General features: G+C 45.8%; 1 protein-coding gene across 2 annotated transcripts in view; it reads left to right on the top strand.

Annotated features, from left to right (window-relative positions):
* The window catches only part of ALMS1 (ALMS1 centrosome and basal body associated protein), a 417466-nt gene that overhangs the window by 253297 nt on the left and 141245 nt on the right, over positions 1 to 22924 (top strand). For both annotated transcript variants that reach the window (XM_069632315.1, XM_069632316.1), the window contains 2 exons: positions 16618 to 17765; positions 22299 to 22410. In XM_069632315.1, coding sequence (XP_069488416.1) covers positions 16618 to 17765; positions 22299 to 22410 — 1260 coding nt within the window. The remainder of the gene's footprint in view (positions 1 to 16617; positions 17766 to 22298; positions 22411 to 22924) is intronic.

The raw sequence follows: 22924 nt of genomic DNA on the forward strand, positions 1-22924 counted from the left end.
CATCCTGACATATCATTTTGTGAACACGTCTTTCTTTTTCGTAACATTGTTTCCCACACTATTTGTATTTAGAAGTAAGGATTGGCAATAGGTTTATTAGTATAGGCCTTTTTCTTTTGACAAGACACTACTAGGACTGTGTTATTATTATTTGATGGTCGTAGCTTGCTCCCATCTGTAGATTCACGATTAGATCGGCGTTTGTCCAACCCTTTTTTTTGAAGTTCAATAAACACCCTTGAACTGTGGTCACTTATGTCTGTCTTAATGTTGATGCCATTCCTTTCTTACACTAGTCCACAGGATGGTTCTGGGACTGTTCTGATAGCTTGTAGTGACTGCATCTTTGAGCAGGGGGTGGTACAAATTGTTCCCACTGGTCCATGGGGCAAAGCACCAATGTAGGTCTTCAGGAGATCTGCAGAGAGACTGGGCAAGTGAATAAAAGATTGTTGGCGACTTTCCAACTTGCGCGTCTTTAGTGGGCTTCTCTCTGTTATAGCCGTCTTGGCTCCAACAATGATCTCAAGAATGGCTGCAGGAGTCCCTCCTTTTATCCAGGATCCAGGCTGGTGTAACCCACAGCCCACCGAAGGCAATGATCTGCAACATTCAAACTTGCAGTCTTGGGCAGCTTCTGCCCACTGCACCTGCGCAGCAACAGGCACAGTCGAGCATCACTGTGTTCTGGGTCCAGACAGACAAGACCCCTTCATTGAGCCACACACACACACACACAGACCACAATTTTGCCCGCAAATGTTGGAGCTTTTCCATAAGAAAGGGCTTACCATATATAGAACATCTTAGAACATCTTGCCGCTCCAGGTAAGAACAAAGGTCAATCTACAAGATGGTCAAAGGACAGGCAAAAATCTTGTGGCACTGGTATTTTAGATTGCGTGGTGCTCTAAATGGCATTAAACTGTAAAATGCAAAAGTGCACAAGACTATAAAAAGGAAAACAATACAAAGTATCATTGCAAGTAACCACAAAGTTACCAAAAAAATGGTTAGAGGGACACATAGTTCCCTTACCGCACTTCACATAAGGTGATGTGTGCAGCACAAATAAATGGAGAATAGAGTTCTCCTGAGCTAATAGCCTGTGGCCTGGCAGAGGGGCAGGAAATGCGGTGGTATGATCCCTGCATGCAGTCCCTCATGGGCTGCATGTGCTCCACCTGCTGGCCCGCCACGTCTCGAGAAATGCCTGGCGCCGCTCGATAGCATCTAGCCGAGCTAAAATGGCTGGCATGTTGTGCCTGGGCAGAGGTGGTAGGTTGTGGGGCGAGATGGGGCTGAAGCATGGGGAGCCATGGCCCCATGTCCTCCTCTTTGGTGCGGTCACTGCCAGTGCCGCAATGGTGTTGTGGCTGTTGATACACTACCCGAGATGGTGTGCTGGTGCCCGGACGTGTCGGTGCCCGAGCAGGGACTGTAGCAATGTGGATTGCCACAAGTGCCGGCTGTAGTGTGGCTGTGGCAGCTTCAGTGGCAGCCGTACCTCCTTGTTTCTTATCTGCTTTTACTGAATTTGTTTTTAATGTTGTGGGTTTTAGGGAAGTTGTGCACTTAGAAATGTAGATTTGCTCAATTTCGATTTTAGCTTGATTTATTTTTAAGTGAATTTATTTTGCTTTGCCGTCTTATTTGCTCCATTTAGTTCACTTCTTTTGATTCAGGCTTTGCTCTGTTTAAAGCATCTTCACTGCACGCCTCTGTACAAGCCAGCACTCGCACTAAAAGTCCCTTGAATTTTGTAGTCTGCGTGCAATATTAATTAGTTGCCATTACGGACAAGCACACAGCTAGTCTGCGCCATTATATGAAGTCCCTTGCCCTCGTTGTGAGGTTTATTATAAATAGCTACTGTTGTATTAGCATGCTGGCCTTCATTTCATAGAATTGTTCTTATCTGCTGTTATTAAATTTTCTTTTAACGTTGTGTGTTTTTAGGGAGATTTTTCACTTAGAATTTTGGATTTGTTAAATTTCGATTTTAGCTTGATTTAATTTTTAAGTGAATTGTGAAGGCATCATGAAGCAAAACAGACAGCATATTCCAAGTTCAAAAAGAAATGTAGTGTCAGGATGGTTGAAAGCCTAACTTGCCCTATTCAGGGTGGGTTTTCCCTTCCTAAAGAAGCTAAGGAAAGTCCAAGTTCAACTTAAACGTCTGTCTGTGTCCAAACCCTATACTTGCCCTGACAACTAAAGCTAAACAGTGTGTAGGGATATCAGCAATAAAAGAAATAGTGTTCCAAAATAAAGTTCTGAGCCTCTTCAGCTCCCCTCCCCCCAAGTTCAAAATAGTTCCATAAAAGTCTTGGGATTCCCTTTCCCAATTTCAAGACAATTCCACAAAACCTTGGTGTTTCCTTCTCCAAGTTCAAGACAGTCAACCTATAATTATTCTCAATTTTCCAATGTTGATAACAGCTCCAGACCAACTTTATACTCCATCTGGTTTCTTAACAGTTCATGCAGATTGCTTTCTCCTGTTTCACTACAGCAACCACTTTGGATTTCACAATTGGGGTTCCCCAGGGCTAGGCACAGTTTTCAGACCACAAAGTCCACCCATTACAGGTCATGCAACCAGGAACCCTAGGATGTCTAGCCTACACAGGTGCTTCTGCATTTCTACCTGTGGTTCACTCACTCGGCTTCTCCTTGTCAGCCTCTTTGCTTAGCCACAATGTGGTATAATTATAATTGTTCTTTTATAACGCGCTTAATACCAACAAGTGGTTTCTAAGCGCGGGATTGTGATTCAAACCTGTGTTGCGCTGCGTTGTCTTGCTTCCAAGACATCTTTCGTATGCCAGTCTTTTGGCATTGCCACAATGTATTCTCACATATAGTTCACTTCATGGTGGTTTTGTTCCTTTACCACCTTGCTTTCATGCTCTCTCGCAATCTTCCATGCTTGCTTTCTTTTGTATTTCATACAGATCCTACTTTGCTTTCAATAAGCAGTATATGAATTTCACACACATTTGTCATCAGGTTATAACTTTGCCAAATGCTTTCATTTAGTTCAGTATTCAATCACTCTGATCTTTGAATCTGCTGCTTGCTTGGTATATTGTCCTTTCTCTCAACCCATTGCTTTGGGTTAATTTCATCTTGCGCATGCTTTTTCTTTCATTCAGCATCAATTTGCGGCTTCTCCACAGCCACCAGGAGCACCCCAGTTCGAGTGCTCTTCCCTCGCCGGTCCCTGGCATCTCCTCTGGGCAGCTGTGCTTTCGGTTTCAGCTCTGCCGACATGTTTTCCTTCAACCGCAAGCCCCTGCTCGCATTTCTCTTTGTATCCCGCCGGCAGCTCCACTTTCTCTCAGCAGACACTGTTGGTTTCTTCTTTCTGTGTCTGCAGCTCTGGCTGACGACCGATGACCAATGGGGCTCCCACACCTGTGGCTTTCTTGCGATCCGCCTGCCCCTTGATTCCACAGCTTCTTGGGGTCGTCTGCCGGCGTCCTGGTTCTCCTGCAATACCCACCTTGGCTGCCTCCCCTTAGACAGGATTCCCTGCTGGTCTCTCTGCTGTTGATCTCTTCCATTTGTATACACCTACAACCACTTGACAGGTTTAAGGTGTGAGTCCCAAATTGTAAATTGCCTAGTTGCATTAGTGGAGCACTTTAGACAAGCCTGGCCTTTACAACACTCTGCATGCCTCTTCCTCGTCTTAGTACTAGAGTGGTGAAATTACTTACAAGTGTTCACTACTCCTAGTCACCTCTTCCTCGTCCCACTACCATAGTCGGTTGAATGGGGGGAAATAAGGGGAGATGGTTTGCAATAGTCCCTAAAGGAAGGGGGAGGGGAAGATTGGTTCTCACAAGAGAAAGGGGGATAACCTACGGACCTCCCCTTCTTCGTTCTCCTAATGTTCTCATATTTAGAATGTCTTTTGATGTTTTTCTGGGCAGAGGAAAAAGGATAGCAATATCCCACAAATACGGATGGGAGAAAGGGTTTATCATGGAATGGAAAAGGGGGATACTGCGTATCTCCTCAAGGACATCCCCCTGCCATTCCCAAGTCTCCTCACCCAGGTGCTCCTCCCTCTCATCTCCACCCTGAAGGTGGTCACTCCCCACAATACAATTAAAACCTCAGAATAGAGGACACATCCTAGCAGAATAGAGGACACATCCTATCGGGGAATGAGACCAGGAGATTGGTTGTGAGAGACATAAAGGTTTATATAAGATTCAGCATCCAGAGAACTCTGCTGCCTCGAGAGCGCTCCGGCAAACAATACAAAAACATTACATTTTAAAGTCTTACAGCACCATATATACGTTTTCCATACAGTCTACAAGTTAGATTTGGATTGGTGAGGGATTGGGACATAGTATGGCAGGCTCCATGAGATTGGCTGGCAGATTGGCGGTTTGGTAGGCATCACGTGGGTCAGCTGGGCCGGTCCGTGCGAGGTGAAGGTCAGTTCGGGTCCGGGAGAGGCGAATGGTTCCGCCTAACTAATCTACACGCTATTGTATGACATGCAGTAAATAATAGCCCATAAACTATACCTTGGCATGGAGAGAGGCCTATAAATTGTACACACTTATTTTTTTTTTTTTTAATTTAAAAATGTTTGTTTAAAATAAACTTTTTATTTTGTCTTATCAAACTTGTTACATTTAAGTAATACATTTCGATCAATTCACGTTTTCAATTCTTTCCATAATCTTCTTCCAAAAACGAAAAATTAAGTAAATCATTCATTTCTCAGACTATGACAATATCCAGGCCCATCTTTGCTCTGAGTCATTGCCTTAAGTGCGCACTCAAAGTAGGAGCGACATACATTTCTTTCTTGGACAAGGGCAGGACATAACATCGTAAGATACAAACTTTCTGTTTCCACCTGATATTTGCATATCCGACAAGAGATTTCTTTATTATCTTGCTGTTTAGTTCTTGCTACTATTTTTATTGTAGGTACTATGTTCAACCGAAATTTCAGAAAAAACATTCTTATATCTTTATCGGGGAATATATACAAATACGATGGCAGTTCATTGATGGCTCTGGTTTCTGTTTTGGTTGTCAGATTTTCTTTATATCGAGTTATGGCTTCATTAGTATTTATCCAGTCATTATACATTACTTGTTTCTTGGCATGTTGGGGCCTCATTTGTAGCATTTCTTCTGTTATATCTTTGTCTCTTAATGCTATTAGTATTTGTTGGTTCCATTTTAACAAGGCCCTAGCATTTATAGGATCAGATTTCAATAGGAAAATTTGTAGAGCTGGTATTTTTTTGTTCCCATGTTATTTTTCGGTAAAGATCAAATTATTTCCAGCGTACCACAGATGTCAGTGATTGAACTGCGATTTCAGCTCAAATTCGAGCTGTCGGGAATGAGTTGGGGAGCCTCATTATTTTCCGCTAGAAGGTAGCTTACAGAATTGGCCATATTTTTTCAGACAGATTTATTAGTGTTTCACTTCCGTATGTAAGGATTGGGATGAACTTACTCCTATAGAAGGTAATGCTTGGTCGGAACGAGAATTTAACACATTTTTCATGGAGTATATATCCTTGTATCGCCAAAACCATTACTTTTTTTTTAGATGCATCTCCCATTCTTTTTCTTCCATTGTTTGACTAATCACAATTCCCATGTATTTGTACGATGATACAATGTTGATTGGGGAGCTGTTAATGTGTATCACCGGTTTCTTTTTTTATTTTGTTTAGGTTTCATAATAGCCGTGATTTTGTTTTTTTCTAAATTTATTTTTGTCATTTCTTTCCATGTAATCTGCCAACATTCGAAGACTCTCCTGTAGACCTTTTGGTGTTTTGTCAAGTAGTACAATGTCGTCTGCGTACATCATTATCGGTATCTTTACTGAGTTTATTTTTGGGGGATATATTCTGTCCGACTTCATTTCACACGGAAGATCTGATGTAAATAGATTGAACAGGGTGGCTGCAAGCGGGCACCCCTGTTTCAGCCTGTTCCAGGTCTCAATATAGGCACTCATTTGCCCGTCTTCGGTTAGCCTTACTCATATTTTTGTTGAAGAGTAGAGTAGCCTTATTGATTACAGTATATGAGGGGGGCGGTTCCACCTTTCCAATTTGTTCCATAACAATTGGCGGTACACACTTATTTATATTATCCCCCCTCAGACCTTTGTAGTGGTGAAGGGTACGGGGTCTTGCCCTCCAGGTGGTTTACCTGGGGGGTGAGATTTAACAGTTGTCTGTTCTGGCACTTCAAAGAGGTAGAGGATCGATTGATATGTGTTGGTTTAAGGCAGGATCTATGACAACATGGGATCAGTTATATTGGGGGCATTCTATGGTGGTAAACATGGAAAGGTCACTCTTCTGCTACATCAAAGGACAGTTAGAGTGGCACAGGGTTGAACTCTCCAAAGGTGGGGGTGAGAGGAGTTGGAGAAGGTGTGTGGAGATGGATGGGCCACAGGTCATGATTCGGCCCAGTCACACACAGGGCAGTGATCTCAGAGGAAGGATGAACAGAATACACTGTTTGCTTACAACAATTCGCGCCAGAGCATCCGTGAGAAATGGGCTTGGGTGGCACAGGCGTGGGAGGAGGAGGCGGGGGCTGTCGGTGTTCTCTGTGCGCTGCACTTCAGAGGGGAGAGGAGGCTTCACAGATACAAGAATGCGGCGTAGTCCAAAGATGGAAATCGGGGTGCACAAAATGGAGTCCAAATGTATGTTGCAGTAGCCCCGCTTCTGTAGGTTCCAGGGATTCATCCACTGGGACCAGTGAAGGGCAAGGAGGGCGTTGCCACACTATTGCAAGAGCAGGTGGTGCCTTTTGTGTTGAATGTACGGGGAGGAGGGGCAAACCGACTCTCTCCTTCCATACAACCCCCAGGGTTGGGATCTAAGAGCGAGGGTCCTTACCTGACACCCTGAGTAGAAGATGATGGGGAGAAAGAAGTGAGGACACCCTCTGGTTCCTCACAAGATCTTTTTTTTTTTGCTGCTGTATTTGCCGCATTTAGTTCACTTCTGTTGATTCAGGCTCTGCTCTGTTCAAAGCACCTTCGGTGCACACCTCTGTTCATGCCAGCGCTTGGACTACAAGTATGTTAACTTCTATAGTCTGCACAACCTGTTAATTAGTTGCCAGGCTCGAAATTGCTGGTGCATCAGGGCCAAGCACAGAGCTAGTCTGGCCGAGTCCGCGCGAATGCCAGAACATCGGAGCTGCATCCCTTACTCCCTCTAGCTGAAGGTTAGGCCGCAGATGCCAACTATACTCTCCGTATTTTTAGCAACTACGGTCTATTATGAGGCTACATCCAGAACTAGTTTTTCTATTGACAGCCCAGCAGCTTTGCCGGGAAGCATTAGTGTGAATCTAGGTCGATGAAATATATGCTGAAAGTACAAGGCCCCTTTTAAATTCCTATAAGGACATATATAAGGATATAATATTGAGGCTGATTGAGTTCTCCGCCCCACAATGCTATTTGCAAATAATGTGATTTTGGGGATGATGGAAGAGGTCTGGTCAGAGCCCCCTACAACACTGTACCCACAGGCTAAAAATATAACCAATGCAATGGAGAGGGTAATTGAGGGGCAAGTTACATCTATTTTTCCTAATGCCATTGAATATTGAAATTATGTCGGATCAAAAAACCTTGCAAAGCATCAGTTACTTGACAATATTACCAACAATGATATGGTAACCTGCCCCCTAATTAGACTGCCACACAAGCTTTGGAGGTCCCTACCGGCCAGAGGATAGAAAATATGCCCATTGAATCTCAATCCCTGAAACTGTCATTGCTTAACACACGGTCACTCCTGAAACACGCGGTGGACATACATGACTATATTATGGAGAATAATATTGACGTGTGTGACAATCACATAGTTGAATGCATCTATTGGCCCAAAAATAGAACTGTCAACTCCTCCTGGATATTACTTTTTTTGTAAAAATCATTCAAAGAGTATCAGGGTGTTGTAGCTATACTGAGTAAAAACGAGATCGGGATGTACAAATCTAACATCAAATGTGAGGGATGTGAAATCATTCACACTAAATTCACACCAAATAGTAACAACTGTATTAATCTGGTACTAATCTATCGGCCGCCGATAGATATGCCTATGTTCAATGAGGATTTTGTCCACCTCTTAGATCCCCTGAATAAACCAAACTGCGCGACTATTATGTTGGGTGTTCTAAACATGTGGAAGAGTTGATAGGCGGATAAGGAAGCTATGATCTTGGAACGTCAATTAAGTGACCCAGGAATTTGAATACAAAATTAAGAGCCCAACCATGTGAAGAACCATCATTTGAATTGGGTATCATCTAGGCATAGGGATGATTAGCACAACACCTTGAATCTGGTCTGGTCATTCTTTTGTAGAATGTAGTCTACAGCTAATGGGAAAAACGCAACATCATAGTGTTCCTAAGAAAGGGCCAGTGGAAATTTGAAAAAAAATCAAATCAGAAGACTCCAATAAATGCCTTGAAACAATCATGAAGGCCTCCTCAGAGCAAGACCCCCCACGGAGGTTTTTTGACATTTATGGAGCCTTTTTTTAATAAGTTGCCCCTATTAAAATTGAAACTGTACGAGAGAGTACAGATCATGAGAACTGGTTTACAACATTGCTGACTACTATTAAAAAGATAAAGGGCCAGCAAATGTAAAGGGGGAAAGAAAGTCTAACGAAAATGGAAATTACTAGAGAAGGAATATAAAAAGAAAATCTATGAGATACTTTTTTTTATTATAACGAGCAAATCAAAAAGGCAAACAATGATATGAGAAAACTATTTGATCATTTTCAGGCTGTTGAAAATCCCTAGAACGACCTATCTTATCTGACAAAGATGATTGCTTAGGGTACAACAAGCTTTTTCTGACAAGATTATGTTAGCACGTAACAAAATCCAAAACGACTTCAACAATGAGGTACCTCCCTTATAGGAGGTTCTGGTGAAAATCGAGGGGCAGGGGAAGAAACAGACTCCTTTTTGATTTTAAACCAGTCTCCATCTCAGAAATGGAGAAGACGCTAAAACGTATGCACCTAACCACTTTCCTGGCGATCTATTGCCGTCGAGAATCATCCTGGGGAATAAAAATTGTTTGCCCCTTTTCTCAGGAGATTAACGCCTCCTTCCACCATAAAACAGTGCCTGTTGAAATGAAGGGTGTGGTGGTGAACGCATTGATTAAAAAAAAATAACCTGGATTCAACCCATAGGAAGCATCTGATTTAACACCCATCATTAACACCCAGTTGTAACTTAAGATCTTCGATAAAATTGCAGCTGCAGAGTTGCAGGAATACTTAGAAATATCAGAGTCCTTGCATGTTAAACAATATAGTTTTCCATGTAACCACGAGACCGAGACTGCTCTTTTGGATTTGCAAACAAAGATGCGTGGAACTTTGGATGATAGTAATGTACAGATGTTGAGCCTACTAGCCTTATATGCGGCTTTTGATTTACTGGATCATAGGCGGTTGCTACAAACACTATCGGATACAGGTAACTTTTCCGGGAATGTCATAGAATGGATTATCTCCTTTCTGAGTTACAGAAAATCTATGATTTGCTGGGGAAGTGCTTCATCTGAGCCAACCCAGATAGCATATGGCATGCCACAGGGAGCTTGTTTATCGCCTGCTCTTTTTAACAACTACATCAAACCTTTGTGATCAAATGGAACAGATGAGTCTTTTTTTTGGACAAATTATGCTGATATTCAGCTGGTGATGGTTTTCGGTGGCAACCATGCAACAGATGCGCAAAATCTGAAAAATGTATATTGACCCATTAAAAGGTGGATGACCAATAACTGGATGTGCTTGTATAGCTCAAAGAGTTTATGATCTACAGATCCAAGCAAGCCTGGGCTAAATTCTAAGTAGTAGAAGGCTGCCCAATTGTCCTATCTGGCAAAGTTAAGACCTTAGGGGTTTATATGGAAGCCACCGTTGGTGCTGATGCCCATGTAAATGGAGTAGTAAAAACCTTGCAGTACCACCTTAAGGTATTGCATCAGATTCAACCACTGGTGACTCGCATGAATTGCATAACTCTTGTGCGAGCCATCATAATGCCGAGATTGGATTATTGTAATTCTTTGCTTGGGGGTGCTAGTAAAGAATGCCTACAAAGATTGCAAATAATCCAAAATGATGCTACCAGAATTGTGTGCAATATCCCTAGAAGGGAACATATAACGAATGCCCGGAAAGAACGTAATTGTCTTCCGGTGGCAACAAGGGTGTCCTTCAAAATTCTTACACTGGCCCACAGATCTATTCATGGGGAAGCCCCCTGCTATTTGAAACAAGATTTGGTGCACTATAAACCAAGTAGATCTTTACGTTCACGCACTGGACAGCGTCTTACAATCCCCCGGGTAAAAGGAACTAGGGGGAAGTAGAGATCCCGGCCGAAGCTGGCAGCCAAGGCATGGAATGATCTCCCGGTTAACCTATGTCAGGATATGCATCCCATTATCAGGAAACGACTGAAAACTTTACTTTTTAAATAGCCATTTTGTCCTCCCTTCTTACTATGTCATGTCTTGTCCTAACAGAACTTTCCATGTTATATGGTTGTGCCCTGATGCCTACGGTCTATGGCTCCACCGTCTACTCCCTCTGACTATGGGTCCGCCCTGTGCAGGAGTGGAGGTGGATGGTGTGGCAGCAATGGAGGGTCCAGCCTCTTCACTGTCAGTGGACCATGCACCTGTTGGGAGTACAATGGCATGCTTTCAATCATCTTGTAGACATGTCAGCCATCTTGAGACTCAGCGACTCTGTGTGTGTTTCCATGGGTTGGCATGCACATTTCACCTAAAGTGAGTGTGCCTTAGTACATTTCCCCACCTCCCCTGGCACATGCGTGTACTCACTGTGCATTTTCTGTGATTGCCATGTGTTTGCCCATTCCCTTACCCCTTGTGATAATTTATGCTGGGGGAAGAATGCTTTTGGCCAGTGCATTCACATGTACATGGGGGCTAATAGACTAACCGCCATCGCTGTGGCTTCCTTCACCGGCCTCGGCACGCCCTATCCCCTCAATGCCCTCCATGTGGAGGAGGGAACTGGCCTTCTCCGCCCGTGGCATGAGGGTGAGAGGTTCCAAGTGCCCCCTCATTTGGCAGCACTTTTCCTCCTGTGGCGTGAGATGAGGCTGCGGACCCTTGACTTCAAGTAATTCCAATGTTTGCGGCAGTTCTCTGCATCACGTGGAACAGTGCCCACAGCCGTCACCACGTCCTTGATGCCTTGGGCAGAGTCTTTTGCTGCCTACTGCTGAACAGCTCCTCTGCATGGTGAACAACTTCATCAGCCAGAGCGTTTAGATCTAGTTCAGTAAACTTTGGCTTACGCAGCCTAAGCTCTGGGAGGTGAGCCTTTCCCTTTTCCTATTTGCCAAGTATGGTGTCTGGATAGCAACAGGAAATGGGAGATTCAGAATGGATTTTCTATTTTAAAGATTACCTCCGCCGTGCTTCCCTTTCCGGCAGTGACGTTATTTCTGTCAGGGGGGAGTTGGGGGTCCCGGCGGTAACGGTAATACCCCTGGAGTGTAATAACCACTGTATAGTCTTCACCGGCCTCATGATGAGGCCCATTGTAACTTGAATATTTTAGTTGCTATTTCACAAAACTGTCTCTTTCACCGATCACCTCACCTAGATAGTCTGCAGTATACCCCTCCAAGCACACTGAATTCAGAAAGTTAGTCTTTCAGAGAAAGCATTATACCTCTCTGCAATAACTTTTCTTTTTCTCACCGCTTTTTTCCTTTATCACCTTTCTCAGATCCTATGTTTTCCGATCACCGAGTCCCTTGGTTCAGTAGGGAGAGCTCAAAAATCCCAGGCAAATACCAAACGGTCCCTTTTTTCCTCCCTCATTTATGATTCAACCACTTCAGTTCTCCCTATTGTTCATTTCTCCTGAAGTGCTTTCACCCTTTTCGTTATTATACATAAGGCTATCAATACCCTTCTAATCTCGGCCTTTATAAACCTACGCTGTGCTTCTCCCTTGTTGCTCTTACACTTGTTACGGGGACTGTCTACTATAGTCTTGGTCTGTATCTTGTTCTTGGGCATGTGCTAATTCCATTTGCACCCACTGCTTGGTGTCTTTACCAGCCAGTTTTCTAGTTCGATGTTCCCCAGTTCAAGGTCTGCCCAGTATTTGCAACCAATACTTATGTCTTTGACTTGATCCGTTTTTTTAGGTTTGAACTGTAATACGACCCATCTCTATAAATGGGTAGAATTGCAAATCCATTTTCACTGGTGTATCTTCCATCATGCATCAGTTTAGCAATTTATTTGCTTCACTGCCTCAAATGTTAGTCTTTGACTTGAACTTCCCTCTCTACCTTTCTCTTCATAAGTGGTCCTTAAACATGTTGAAGCCGCCTCTAATAAAAACTAGGTCTTATGTGAAGGCTTCAGTTGGTTACAAGTCTCTTCCCTAAATATTGCTTGCCCTTATTAGCATGATAGATATAAAAGGGCAAACACAATTGACTCGCCCAAGTAGCCTTCTTTGATAAACATGAAAGTCCCCCCCCCAACCTCTTTAGCCTCTTTACCTAAAAAAGGATAAGGGCCTTCCTTTTTTTGATGCACATAACTTCTACACTATGAGACTTCCCTTTCTGCGAGAACTTCATACTGCTGGTTAAATGGGTTTCCTAAACATACTAAACCATAAGTGATAACCCTCTGAACATTCTTTGCTGGAGTGGGTGTTTTGAGGGAGAGTTGAATATCTCCTCTCCTAATAGATGACCTCAAATTAATGGGAAGCATTGATTTTCCTACCTCTGACTTTCTTCTGTGAGGGAACCCTGGAAAACCTCTGCCCACTCTTTCTTTGACACCCGAAGTAGCCTGCTGATATATTCCACTTAATACGTCAAGAACTGGGAATAGGGAAATCTAAAGTCTTGTCTGCACCACACATCCCGATGTCCTTACCAATATGTTCACCGCAGTCGTTGCGCATGAAAGGGAAGAGATAACCATAATATTTGTAACATTTACATGCACACTTTCTTTCCCCTTATGCCAAAATCTGTGCAGTTATGAAAAGGGGCTGCAGGATAGACACTCCAGCGGGACTCAGCCCGGCAGAGGCCGGGCATTGCACCAACGCCCATGGATTTATCAGCCTATAGTACAGCTGTCTTCTTCTCCTCCCAAACTGTGTACTGCTGTGCCGCTGCCTCTGGACTCCCATTGCTCCATGTTAATTGGGGGCACGCTGTATGTGTTGCATGAGTGCCTTGGTAGTAACTGCAGCTACCAGCACTGTAAGTGTGGGTTTAGGGCCTCTGTCGCTCCCCTCCTACTTCTCCTTCTATGTCAGTGAGCCACCGTTTTAGCTCTACAAAGGTCTTGCCTTGGACCATTCTCCTCCTCCACAAATTCCCGTGGCGTACATCAAGCCGCTCTTAGATTTCTGGCAGGGTTTCACCGCAGATTCCTTTTGGGCTCTACTGGCCCCTTCCTCTGCTCCAAGGCCCCTCACTCTCAAGTATGGCAGATTAGTAGCCAAAGGGGGATTGCACATCACTTGAGGGCCTCTGCCTGTGCACCAGGCCTATACCCCAGTAGGGGAAGTGTCAGTTTCGTGATGTCTCTTACTCGCTGGGATACTCCTAACATCCATACCCTCCTGTGACATATTTCTCCATTTCTCCAGCATGGGATCTGGCATGGATTCACAATGACTGCCCTCTACCTAAGCCCCTCCCCTGGCAGCCATCCTCAGATTTTTACCGCACGTTCAAGTGTTGGGAGTCCTCGTGTTTTAGCTCTCAAGCTTTTACTGCGTTTTCGCGCTTTTTCAGGAGATTTTCTCATTTTTTTCGGTTAGTCGAGCCTCAAGCTCCACCGTTTCTACTTCCGATAACAGTGACCCATTTCGGAATTCTTCTACGCCCCTCAAGGTTGAAGTTTTCGTCGAATTATGCTTCTTGGAGGATTCCAGAAGATCTGTGGCTTACCTCAACGGACATGGCCCAGGACAAGGGAAGCTCGACGCCCGGATCCAAGCTGTTCAGGAGCTGTCCAGGATGCGGATTGCAAAATGTTTTAAAGGAGGGCGAGCATTCGAGATGTTTCTACTGTCTTCATGAGGACAAGACGCACGTGGAGAAGGTCTGTGCGTTCTGCAAGAACCTGTCGGAACGGACCAAGCAAGATCGTCATTCCCGCCTTGCCGCCTGGCTGGAGAAGGGCACAGCAGGTGAGAAGGCGAAGAAAAAGCCTGAGCGGTCTTCTAATTCCTGTGAGGGCGCCCCGGTGACGGGGGCCCAACAGAAGGCCTAGCACCGCGGGCACCGGGAGCGCCGAAAGGTCAGGCTCCTCGGCTGCCAGGCAGGGCGCGACTTCCCCGGCACGATCAACCACGAGCCAGCGCTCTGGTTCAGGGAAGAGGAAGTCCGAGAACCCGGGTAAGCTTCTGGAGAGGCCCCGGTCGATCTCGAAGGGAGCCGAGGAGGAGCGAGGCGATGACCCTTCCCCCCCCCAAAGCGAAGGCCCAGGATGCACCTAAGGTGGTGAGGGCCTTGATCCACCAGGCAAAGGCCTCTATCGAGGTTGTCGCAGCGGCTCTGGCAAAGTCGGCAGAGGCTACGCCAGTGGAGGCGGCCTCGGGGCCCAGAGTTTCCCTGCCGCCGCGGAGGGAATCGTCTTTCCAGACCATCGTTAAGACCCCAGCGGAAAAAGAGGGTGGGGGGGCCGGTGGCCATTACGGACTCGGATTAAGCCTCCGAGGAGGATCTGGTGGAAGCCGTGAAAGGCCTCAATGAGCGGTTCGAGAAGGTTCGATCCCAGGGGATGGTTCCCGCTGATGTGATTGAAGATAGCGACGACGAGGGCCCAGTGGAGCAGCCATGTCGTCCGTTGCAGCCATTACCCGAGCCCCAGGATAGCTCGGCGGCCATTTTGTTGGCGATCCAATCCTTATGTACTGAGATAAGGACGAGGTTACCACGGACCCCGACGGAGGATCCAGAACCAGGCCCGTCAGGAAGTCCTCCGAACAAGCAGAGGAGAGTCCACCCCGCTCCGCCCTTTGTGCCCGCGAGGCCTGTGGACCCTTCATCCCCCTCACCGGACCCTCGGGAGGATACGGCGACGGGGACGGACGACGACGGCGGCGGTGATGACACAACGGACATCCCGTCATCACCCCCCCCCTCGGGCCTCTCCGCCCGACGAAATTGGCTCTTTTCACGCCATGATAGCCAGGGCATCCGAGCCCTTCCAGCTCTGCCCTGAGGAACAATTCAAGCCTATGCATTCGGCGCCGTTGAAGTTCCTGTCGTGGAAGACAGCTTTTCTTGTGGCCATCACCTCCACACGACAAGTGGGAGAGATCCAGGCCCTATCTTGCAAGCCTCCATACTTGACTTTTCACGACACAAGGGTGGTGCTGAGGACGCACCCCTCCTTTATGCCCAAGGTGCCGTCGGACTTCCACCTCAACAAGCCCTTGGTGTTGCCAGTTTTCTTCCCGTCGCCTTCGTCTCCGGCCGAGAGGACTTTGCACTCGCTGGATGTGGCTAGAGCGCTGAAGTTCTACGTGAACAGCACAAAGAGTTTTCGGAAGACATCACAGCTGTTTGTGAACTTTGGACCTGTGAATCAAGGAAAGGCTCTCTCGAAGGCTTCCATTCCCAGATGGCTCTCCAGCTGCATCATGCACTGTCACCGGTTGGCAAACCGACCGCTGCCCGGCCGTCCGAGAGCCCATTCGACCAGAGCGATCGCTGCTACCACGGCGTTCCTGTCTGGTGTGCCCCTGCTGGACATCTGCAGGACTGCTACGTGGAGGTCGACGCACACCTTCACAAGAACCTGTTCGCTTAAGGTGAGCCTGGTGAGGAGGTAAGAGATGCTTAATGTTGAGTTGTTGTATTGCTTAATCTTGAGCCTGTTGCCACCTCCCGTGGCTGTGCATGTGTATACTGCTATGTATTCCTATATTCATGAGCATGTGAATCCATGCCAGACACAATGCTGGAGAAGGAACTAGTTACTTACCTGTAACTGTTGTTCTCCAGCATGGGTCTGGCATGGATTCACATGCGAACCCTCCCTCCTTCCCCTCTGCGACTCTTCACTTGGTCATACTGCCACTTTACGTGCTACCAAATCTGAGCATGGCTGCCAGGGGAGGGGCTTAGGTAGAGGGCTGTCATTGGCTGGGGGCAGTATGACCCAGAGATCAGTGATTGGTTACTTCTAAGAAAGACAGATCAGAAACTAAACTGATACTGATTTTTTTCTTTACCGAGGATTCCCGGCCTGACGACGGGGAATATTCATGAGCATGTGAATCCATGCCAGACCCATGCTGGAGAACAACAGTTACAGGTAAGTAACTTGTTCCAAATATGATGTCTTCTTTTTCTCACAGTGGAGGCTACTCCTACCCTTTTTTTGGTTGATTGAGAACCAACTCCAGGTGTCTTGTTAAAGTATCAGAGTTTAATGTTCTCCATTTGCAATAATGAGTTTACTTCTAATTGAAGGATTTTTATGTTTATATTTTGTTTTTTCAGTACCCGAAGAATGCAGGGAATCACCAAAAAGTGTTGAGTCTGTGCCCAACTATGTTCGACACCCAGAGCCAGAATATCATGTTGAGACTGGCAGCAGAATACCTTACACCTCCACAAGGCATCCAGCATCCCCATACATGGACCGGTTACATTTTGAGAAGCATCATATTCAATCTCCTTGTTCCCAGGAAGTCAACGAAAATGAATTCCTCGCACTAGACGCAGAAGTGGATTACAGCAGAGATGAAGACAGGGATGGCAATCTGGCACTGCGTTTTGAATCCCTAGACCATGATTGGCAGCATTCTACAAGAGAGAAGAGCCGCGATTATACATTGAAACGCCAATTTATTCAAACCATTGATAAATGGCAGAAGCAGTCTCTGAATCAAAGCAACAACTCCAGCAGAAGCTTAGACGATCTGTGGGCGAGGTTCATTGAGCGGCAGAAGAAAAATCGGATGCAAGATGTGAGCAACGGTAGCCAGGGAGAGATCTCCCTCGTAGAACGTCTGGATCGACTGGCCAGACTCCTGCAGAATCCTGCTGCATACTCACTGATGTATGCAAAGGATGAGCCCGCCCGAGTTAGTTCAAAGTCGAACAAGAGAAGCGAGGAGAGGAAAAAGCGGCAGAAGGTGGACCAGCATGCACTGGAGACTTTTCGAAACTCGCTGGATGTTCAGAGTCATCTAAACAAAGTTTACAGAATTGACTCCATGCCTACAAAGTCAACGTCTAGATGTCCCGAAGCAAATTGGACTGATCTCTCCACTGATCGGATCAAAGGAATCTTACAGAAAAGGCAGAATGTGCTTGAACCAAGTGACAGCTCTTCATCCAGAGAGGACCAAAACAGTGACTTAACAGTTCGCACTGAGTCCCAAATAGCCACAGAAACGGAGAGCGACACAGTCACTCAAGCCGAGTCTGGCAGTACTATTTCTACTATCGATACCGTCCGACTTATCCGGGCTTTTGGTCCTGAGAGAGTGTGTCCATCCTCCAAGCTCTCCCGGCTGTACAGCACCATAGACCATCAGAAACATCGCTCGGATGTTGGCCGCAGAGGAAGCCGAAAAGCTCTGGTCAAAGAACCTGATAAGATACCCTACACTGAGCTGCAGAAGAGCAAACCAGTTACTCAGGTATGTGCCTGTTCATTCTGCAGTATGTTGTTCCTTAAGTGGATCTGCTTGTTGAAGGCAGACACTTACAAAATTGAGAATTACACTGGCAAGATACCGTGCCTCACAAATTGTTTGACAAGGGTTCACTGCTCTTGTTCCAGAGGCACGTAGTCAAACTTAAATAGTAGTTTCTCCCCCGCCAGCATCTACCTTGCCCATAAACTAGACTTGTTGGCTGAAGCAGACTAGTGTGTCTTTGTTTAGAAAGGCATGTTGTTAAGTACCCAAGCATAGGCGTCTCCCAATTGGGCATCTTCAAAATTGATTTTGAAGATTTCTAGAGCGCACCAGACAGAATCAACTATATTCGGACGCAGATGGTAACTATTAGAACGGAGCAGGCGCAGTATATGAGTTAGATTAACAACAAAAAACGGTTGTAGATCTATCTAAACAGAAAGGTTTTCAACCTGGGAAAGTGAGTCTTCCTATATGGTAAAACCAGTCCCCCGTGCAGGCCACGGGCTCCCCTCCCGTAACACACAGTTTATTTTCTGACTGCACTGGTCCGTCTGCAGCTAAGCCCCCACACACACTCCTTCTAAACACCCACACCACTGGCACACACCTCTCTCCCATCTTCCAGTCTCCACTACCTGTCCATCTAGTCCTTCGTCGACCGACACTTCCACCATGGGTATAGTTAAGGGAGTCTGTTTCTCTATCAATGGCAGCCATCATAATTTTCTTTATGGGGATTTGGTGCCTGTGCTGGGACAAAGTCGGATTTCACAATAAACAGCAGCTAATAAGGTCCGATCTGGCTGCTAACAATATACACAGAGGAGGGGGATTACAAGCTGATAACAGCCCCGGGTCTGCGTCAAGCCCCTCATTTTGCTTGTGTCTGTAACTTGAGTCCAAGGGCCATTACCAGCAGGTAATGCCCCCTCCCCTGTATTTTGTAATGCCCCCTCCCCTGTATTTTGCTCAATTATTCTTCCTATGTTTGTAGTCCTCTTAACCTTGCCTCATAGCCATTGCGTATATGGTACACTGTTTCTTCTGCAAGTGTAATAGTGAACAGTGACGTTTGTTCACTGTGTCCCTCGTGATTGCTGAGAACTTTCTGCTGCCTTGACTGAGGGGGCTAGTATTACAGTTCTACCAAGAAACCTTCATAGCATCTGAGCGAGGCAAATCTGCTTTGAAAATATTATTAAAGGGAACCAGTTGAGGAAACAATTATGTCTTGGATGGCTATTTATAAGTGTTGAGTGTGGGTAACAAAGTCCCTGATTTTCTGACCTCCGTGAAATATGATAGCATTGGTATTGTTTTTTTATTAAGACTTTGAGATATACGTTTTTTGGACAAAACACACCAGTGCTTGCCCCACCTGGATAGCGCAGACATGATGAGAAAGAAAATGTGTAAGGAATTTCTTCCTAATGTTTATGAAAGAAGGGGTGTGCAGCAACCTGTAAGAGTCCTGAGCATGGGATAATTAGACCTTACCGTATACATGTGCAATTGACAAGCCATGGGGATGATGGGTGGACCCTCAGTTGAGGGCCTATTCCAGTACTCAGTGAGGGCGGTATGCTCTGTGGGAGGGTTGGCCCTCTCCCATTGGCAGGTACAGCCCTGGTGGCTACCACTAATAAGTGTGAACCTGGTTAAATAAACAGTCAGTCTTATTTCACTTGACCAGCTTGAACAGCCCTCTTTATAAAACATAATATGTAAAACTAGACCCTCAGTATTAAATAATTACATAACATCAGTCGGTCACATGGGAGCAAGTCAATTCTCATTTGGTAAATACATAATTAAATATCATCAATTGGGTCACCTGGAAGCCGGTCAATTCACATTTGGTAAATGCATAATTAAATATCCTCAATTGGGTCACCTGGGAGCAAGTCAATTCACATTTGGTAAATAAATAATTAAATAGTATCAATTGGGTCACCTGGGAGCAAGTCAATTCACATTTGCTAAATAAATAAATAGTATCAATTGGGTCACCTGGGAGCAAGTCAATTCACATTTGGAAATACAAATTAAATAGTATCAATTGGGTCACCTCTGAGCAAGCTAATTCCCATTTTGTAAATAAATAACTAAATATCATCAATTGCTAGTTTACTTTTTCTGGTACCACATGAACTGTAATGTCAACACTGCTGCTTCAGAAACCTTGGGCTCCCTTCCTAATGGTAGCTGCAGACTAGCACAAGACTCTCCACACATTCACACCACCAACAACCACACTGGCGGCCTAAAATCGTGTACTTAAACCGACCACTAACCACCCATCCTCCCCGTGAAATGGAAAAACTGGGAGAGGGATTATCCCCTCAATAAATCACATGGACCCATGGGCCGTGCGGGGCCTCTGAGGAGCACGTGGGTAGAGCCAACCACCAATGTCCGTGGCTGTCCTCTCTATCTTCTCCGGTTCTTATCCCCTATGCCATGCATCAAGCAAGTACCACACGGGAGCACCGTATGATTTTGAGGTACACTTCCCCCAACAACCATTCAAACGAACAGCACACGCAGAATCAGGCCGCTGCACTCTCCACCCCGACGGGGAAAAAGAGCGGGAGAGATGACACACCCCCTGGAGGGAACACTAACGCAGGTCTAACATGGTCCTCTGGAGGAGCCCCCGACGCTTAACGGAGGGTGAAATCACCTCAGCGATACCTCAGTGACACTACCTGAAAGCAGGTCCTCTTCGTATCCCATATGACAGGCGCTGTAACCATGTCCTTCGGGCCTGTCTACAAACGAAAAATATGCGCGCTCAAGGTCCAGCGCACGCTGTATACTGGGCCTGCTTCTCCGCACTAGCCCACTCCTACCTTACAGCTACACACGGTAATGGATAGAGTGACGCTGCTCTGTCCCTCACAGGGCGGTGGTGGTAGTCAGCCACAGCACCAGTCCACTTTATATTACGGCTCTCGACTCCAGCACACCCTATCAACCCTGGGTAGGGGAGAGAGAAGTACCGGTCAGGACAGGGGACGGCCTCGTGGGACGTCCCGCCACAGCTGAGGGCCTGGCTGCTCTCTGCGAATCCCTGGCCCTCCCTCTCCCGCTGGTGTCTCCCGGTGCTCTCCCCACGAGGACTCCCTCTGGGCTTTATGCTCCCAGAGACCTCCCACCTCGGTTTGCCGGCAGGGGCGCTACCATCACAGCTGAGGTGATTTCACCTCACAGACCGGCCCGCTCACCCTGCTGGCGGATTAGAATAATCCCTGTCGTTTAGAATAAGCTCTTCGCGCTGGGAGCACAAAGCAAGGTGGAAGGAAAGAATGAGAAGGGGAAAGGAAAAATGCCCACCAACAGGGACACCGTGCCCATTCACACACAGAGACCCACAAGGAATGCGGGTTTACACAACAAAGTAGGGAGTACACAGAAAGCAGTGACAATCTGAGTCAAGATCCGAACTGGACAAGAGAGAAAACCAGAACCCCATCCACCTTTGTGTATTTCATGTGCCTTCATCAGCAGAGAGCAGCTGAATGCAAAGTTAGCTGTAGTTATACTAGTTGAGGAACAGAGCAGCTTAGCTAACCCTGCAGCATGCAATACTCTGTGGTGCACGCCTCAGACATCCAGGGATAGTGAGAGGGTTATTCCATCATTTGTTTGGTGGCATGGGTGAACTGGGAACTAAGCTGGGCAAGTCAGGGATAAAAGGACTAACATCCGCAGGTGCTCAGATCAGGAAAGGAGGAGGGATGCAGGGAAGACAGGAAAACAAAGGCAGAAACCATGAAGATACTTTGCTTTTTAGATGTTGTAGGTGACATAATGTTTCTGTCCACAGGCATATACATACTTTACACCATAATTACCATGAAGGATATATCAAGCTTCCACACCTGTGCCCATATTTATAAGGGGAGCAATCCTAGATCGAGAGTGTGATTTTTTTATTTTTTTATTTTTTTAGAAAGTCACTAGTAACTTTAGGAGATATGTTGACATTAAAAAGGCAATTAATGCTTTGTCAAACGTCCCAGCAGAATTTAGGGAGCAGATTTTGGGGCGACTGAAATAGTGAAGGCATGAGGGAACAGTAGTATTGAGTAAGCAACTGTAAAGAGGAAGCATGTTCTAGTTTGTCATAAAAAGTCAAGGACATGAGCACACTGTATTGCCTTCATAGTGCTTTTATGTTCCTAATATGGAAACCAATATAATGTAATCTGACACCCCAGCTCGAATCCACAAAACAACTGTAGAAGCGATCTAGTCCTAAAAGGAACACTTTCTATCTGCTTACCTTACTGCAATTCTGGTCCTAAATCAGGACGGTTTCTGCTTTCACTTACCAGAGCCTGTCTACAAGTGTCAGTGGACGAGCAGAGTGTGAGTGCGATGATGTATAGAGCGGGGACTGCATCTGAATCGCGGCTTGGCACTATGCTATGAATCTCTGTCAGATACACTCAGTGATCCAAACATGCTGTGGGAAAGGGACAGTTGGGGAACGAGAACCTAATATTCACTTCCTCTTTATCACAGATGTCTGATGCAAGTGAATCTTCAGATACGGTTTCTTCAGTTAGCAGTTCCTGGGGCCCGAGTCCAGCTCTTGCCATCAAAAAGCATGTCCGGCACAAGGGTGTTCAGGCAGGTGAGTCACTTGGATCTGAAGATGGATTGAAGCAGTGGCAATTTTGGAGTGACAAATTGTGATTTGGTCTGCAATCATGCTTTTTCTCATTGTTTATAGAGGGGTCCACCATTTTGAATCACTGCAACTGCAGGTGTGACCTTAGCAGGGCCTTTAAAATGGTTTGACATTGCTTGCATACAGTTCAATCACTCTGTTCCTCACCTCCACCCTCAGATCGTTCTCCCACCTTACAATGAAGTCTGAAGAGATTCTTATGAGTCGGTGTCATACCCATGTTCCCACGTTTAATTAATAGTTGCATTATCTTACCATGTGCTGCTGAACACCACGTTTAGAGGCTAGTGTGGAACAGATTGAAGGACAGGATCAAGTTGCATGTTGTGGCACTCTGTATCCAAGTGCTATACTTTTTATAGAAAATTGCATGCCATTTGACCTACCCTTTATCTATTATTATTGTCTCTGTTTACATTACTGTTATCCTATGCACTGCACTGCCCACTCCCCACTC

Source organism: Ambystoma mexicanum, chromosome 6q (assembly GCF_040938575.1).
Source record: "Ambystoma mexicanum isolate Mex_15411 chromosome 6q, UKY_AmexF1_1, whole genome shotgun sequence".
Lineage (NCBI taxonomy): Eukaryota > Metazoa > Chordata > Amphibia > Caudata > Ambystomatidae > Ambystoma > Ambystoma mexicanum.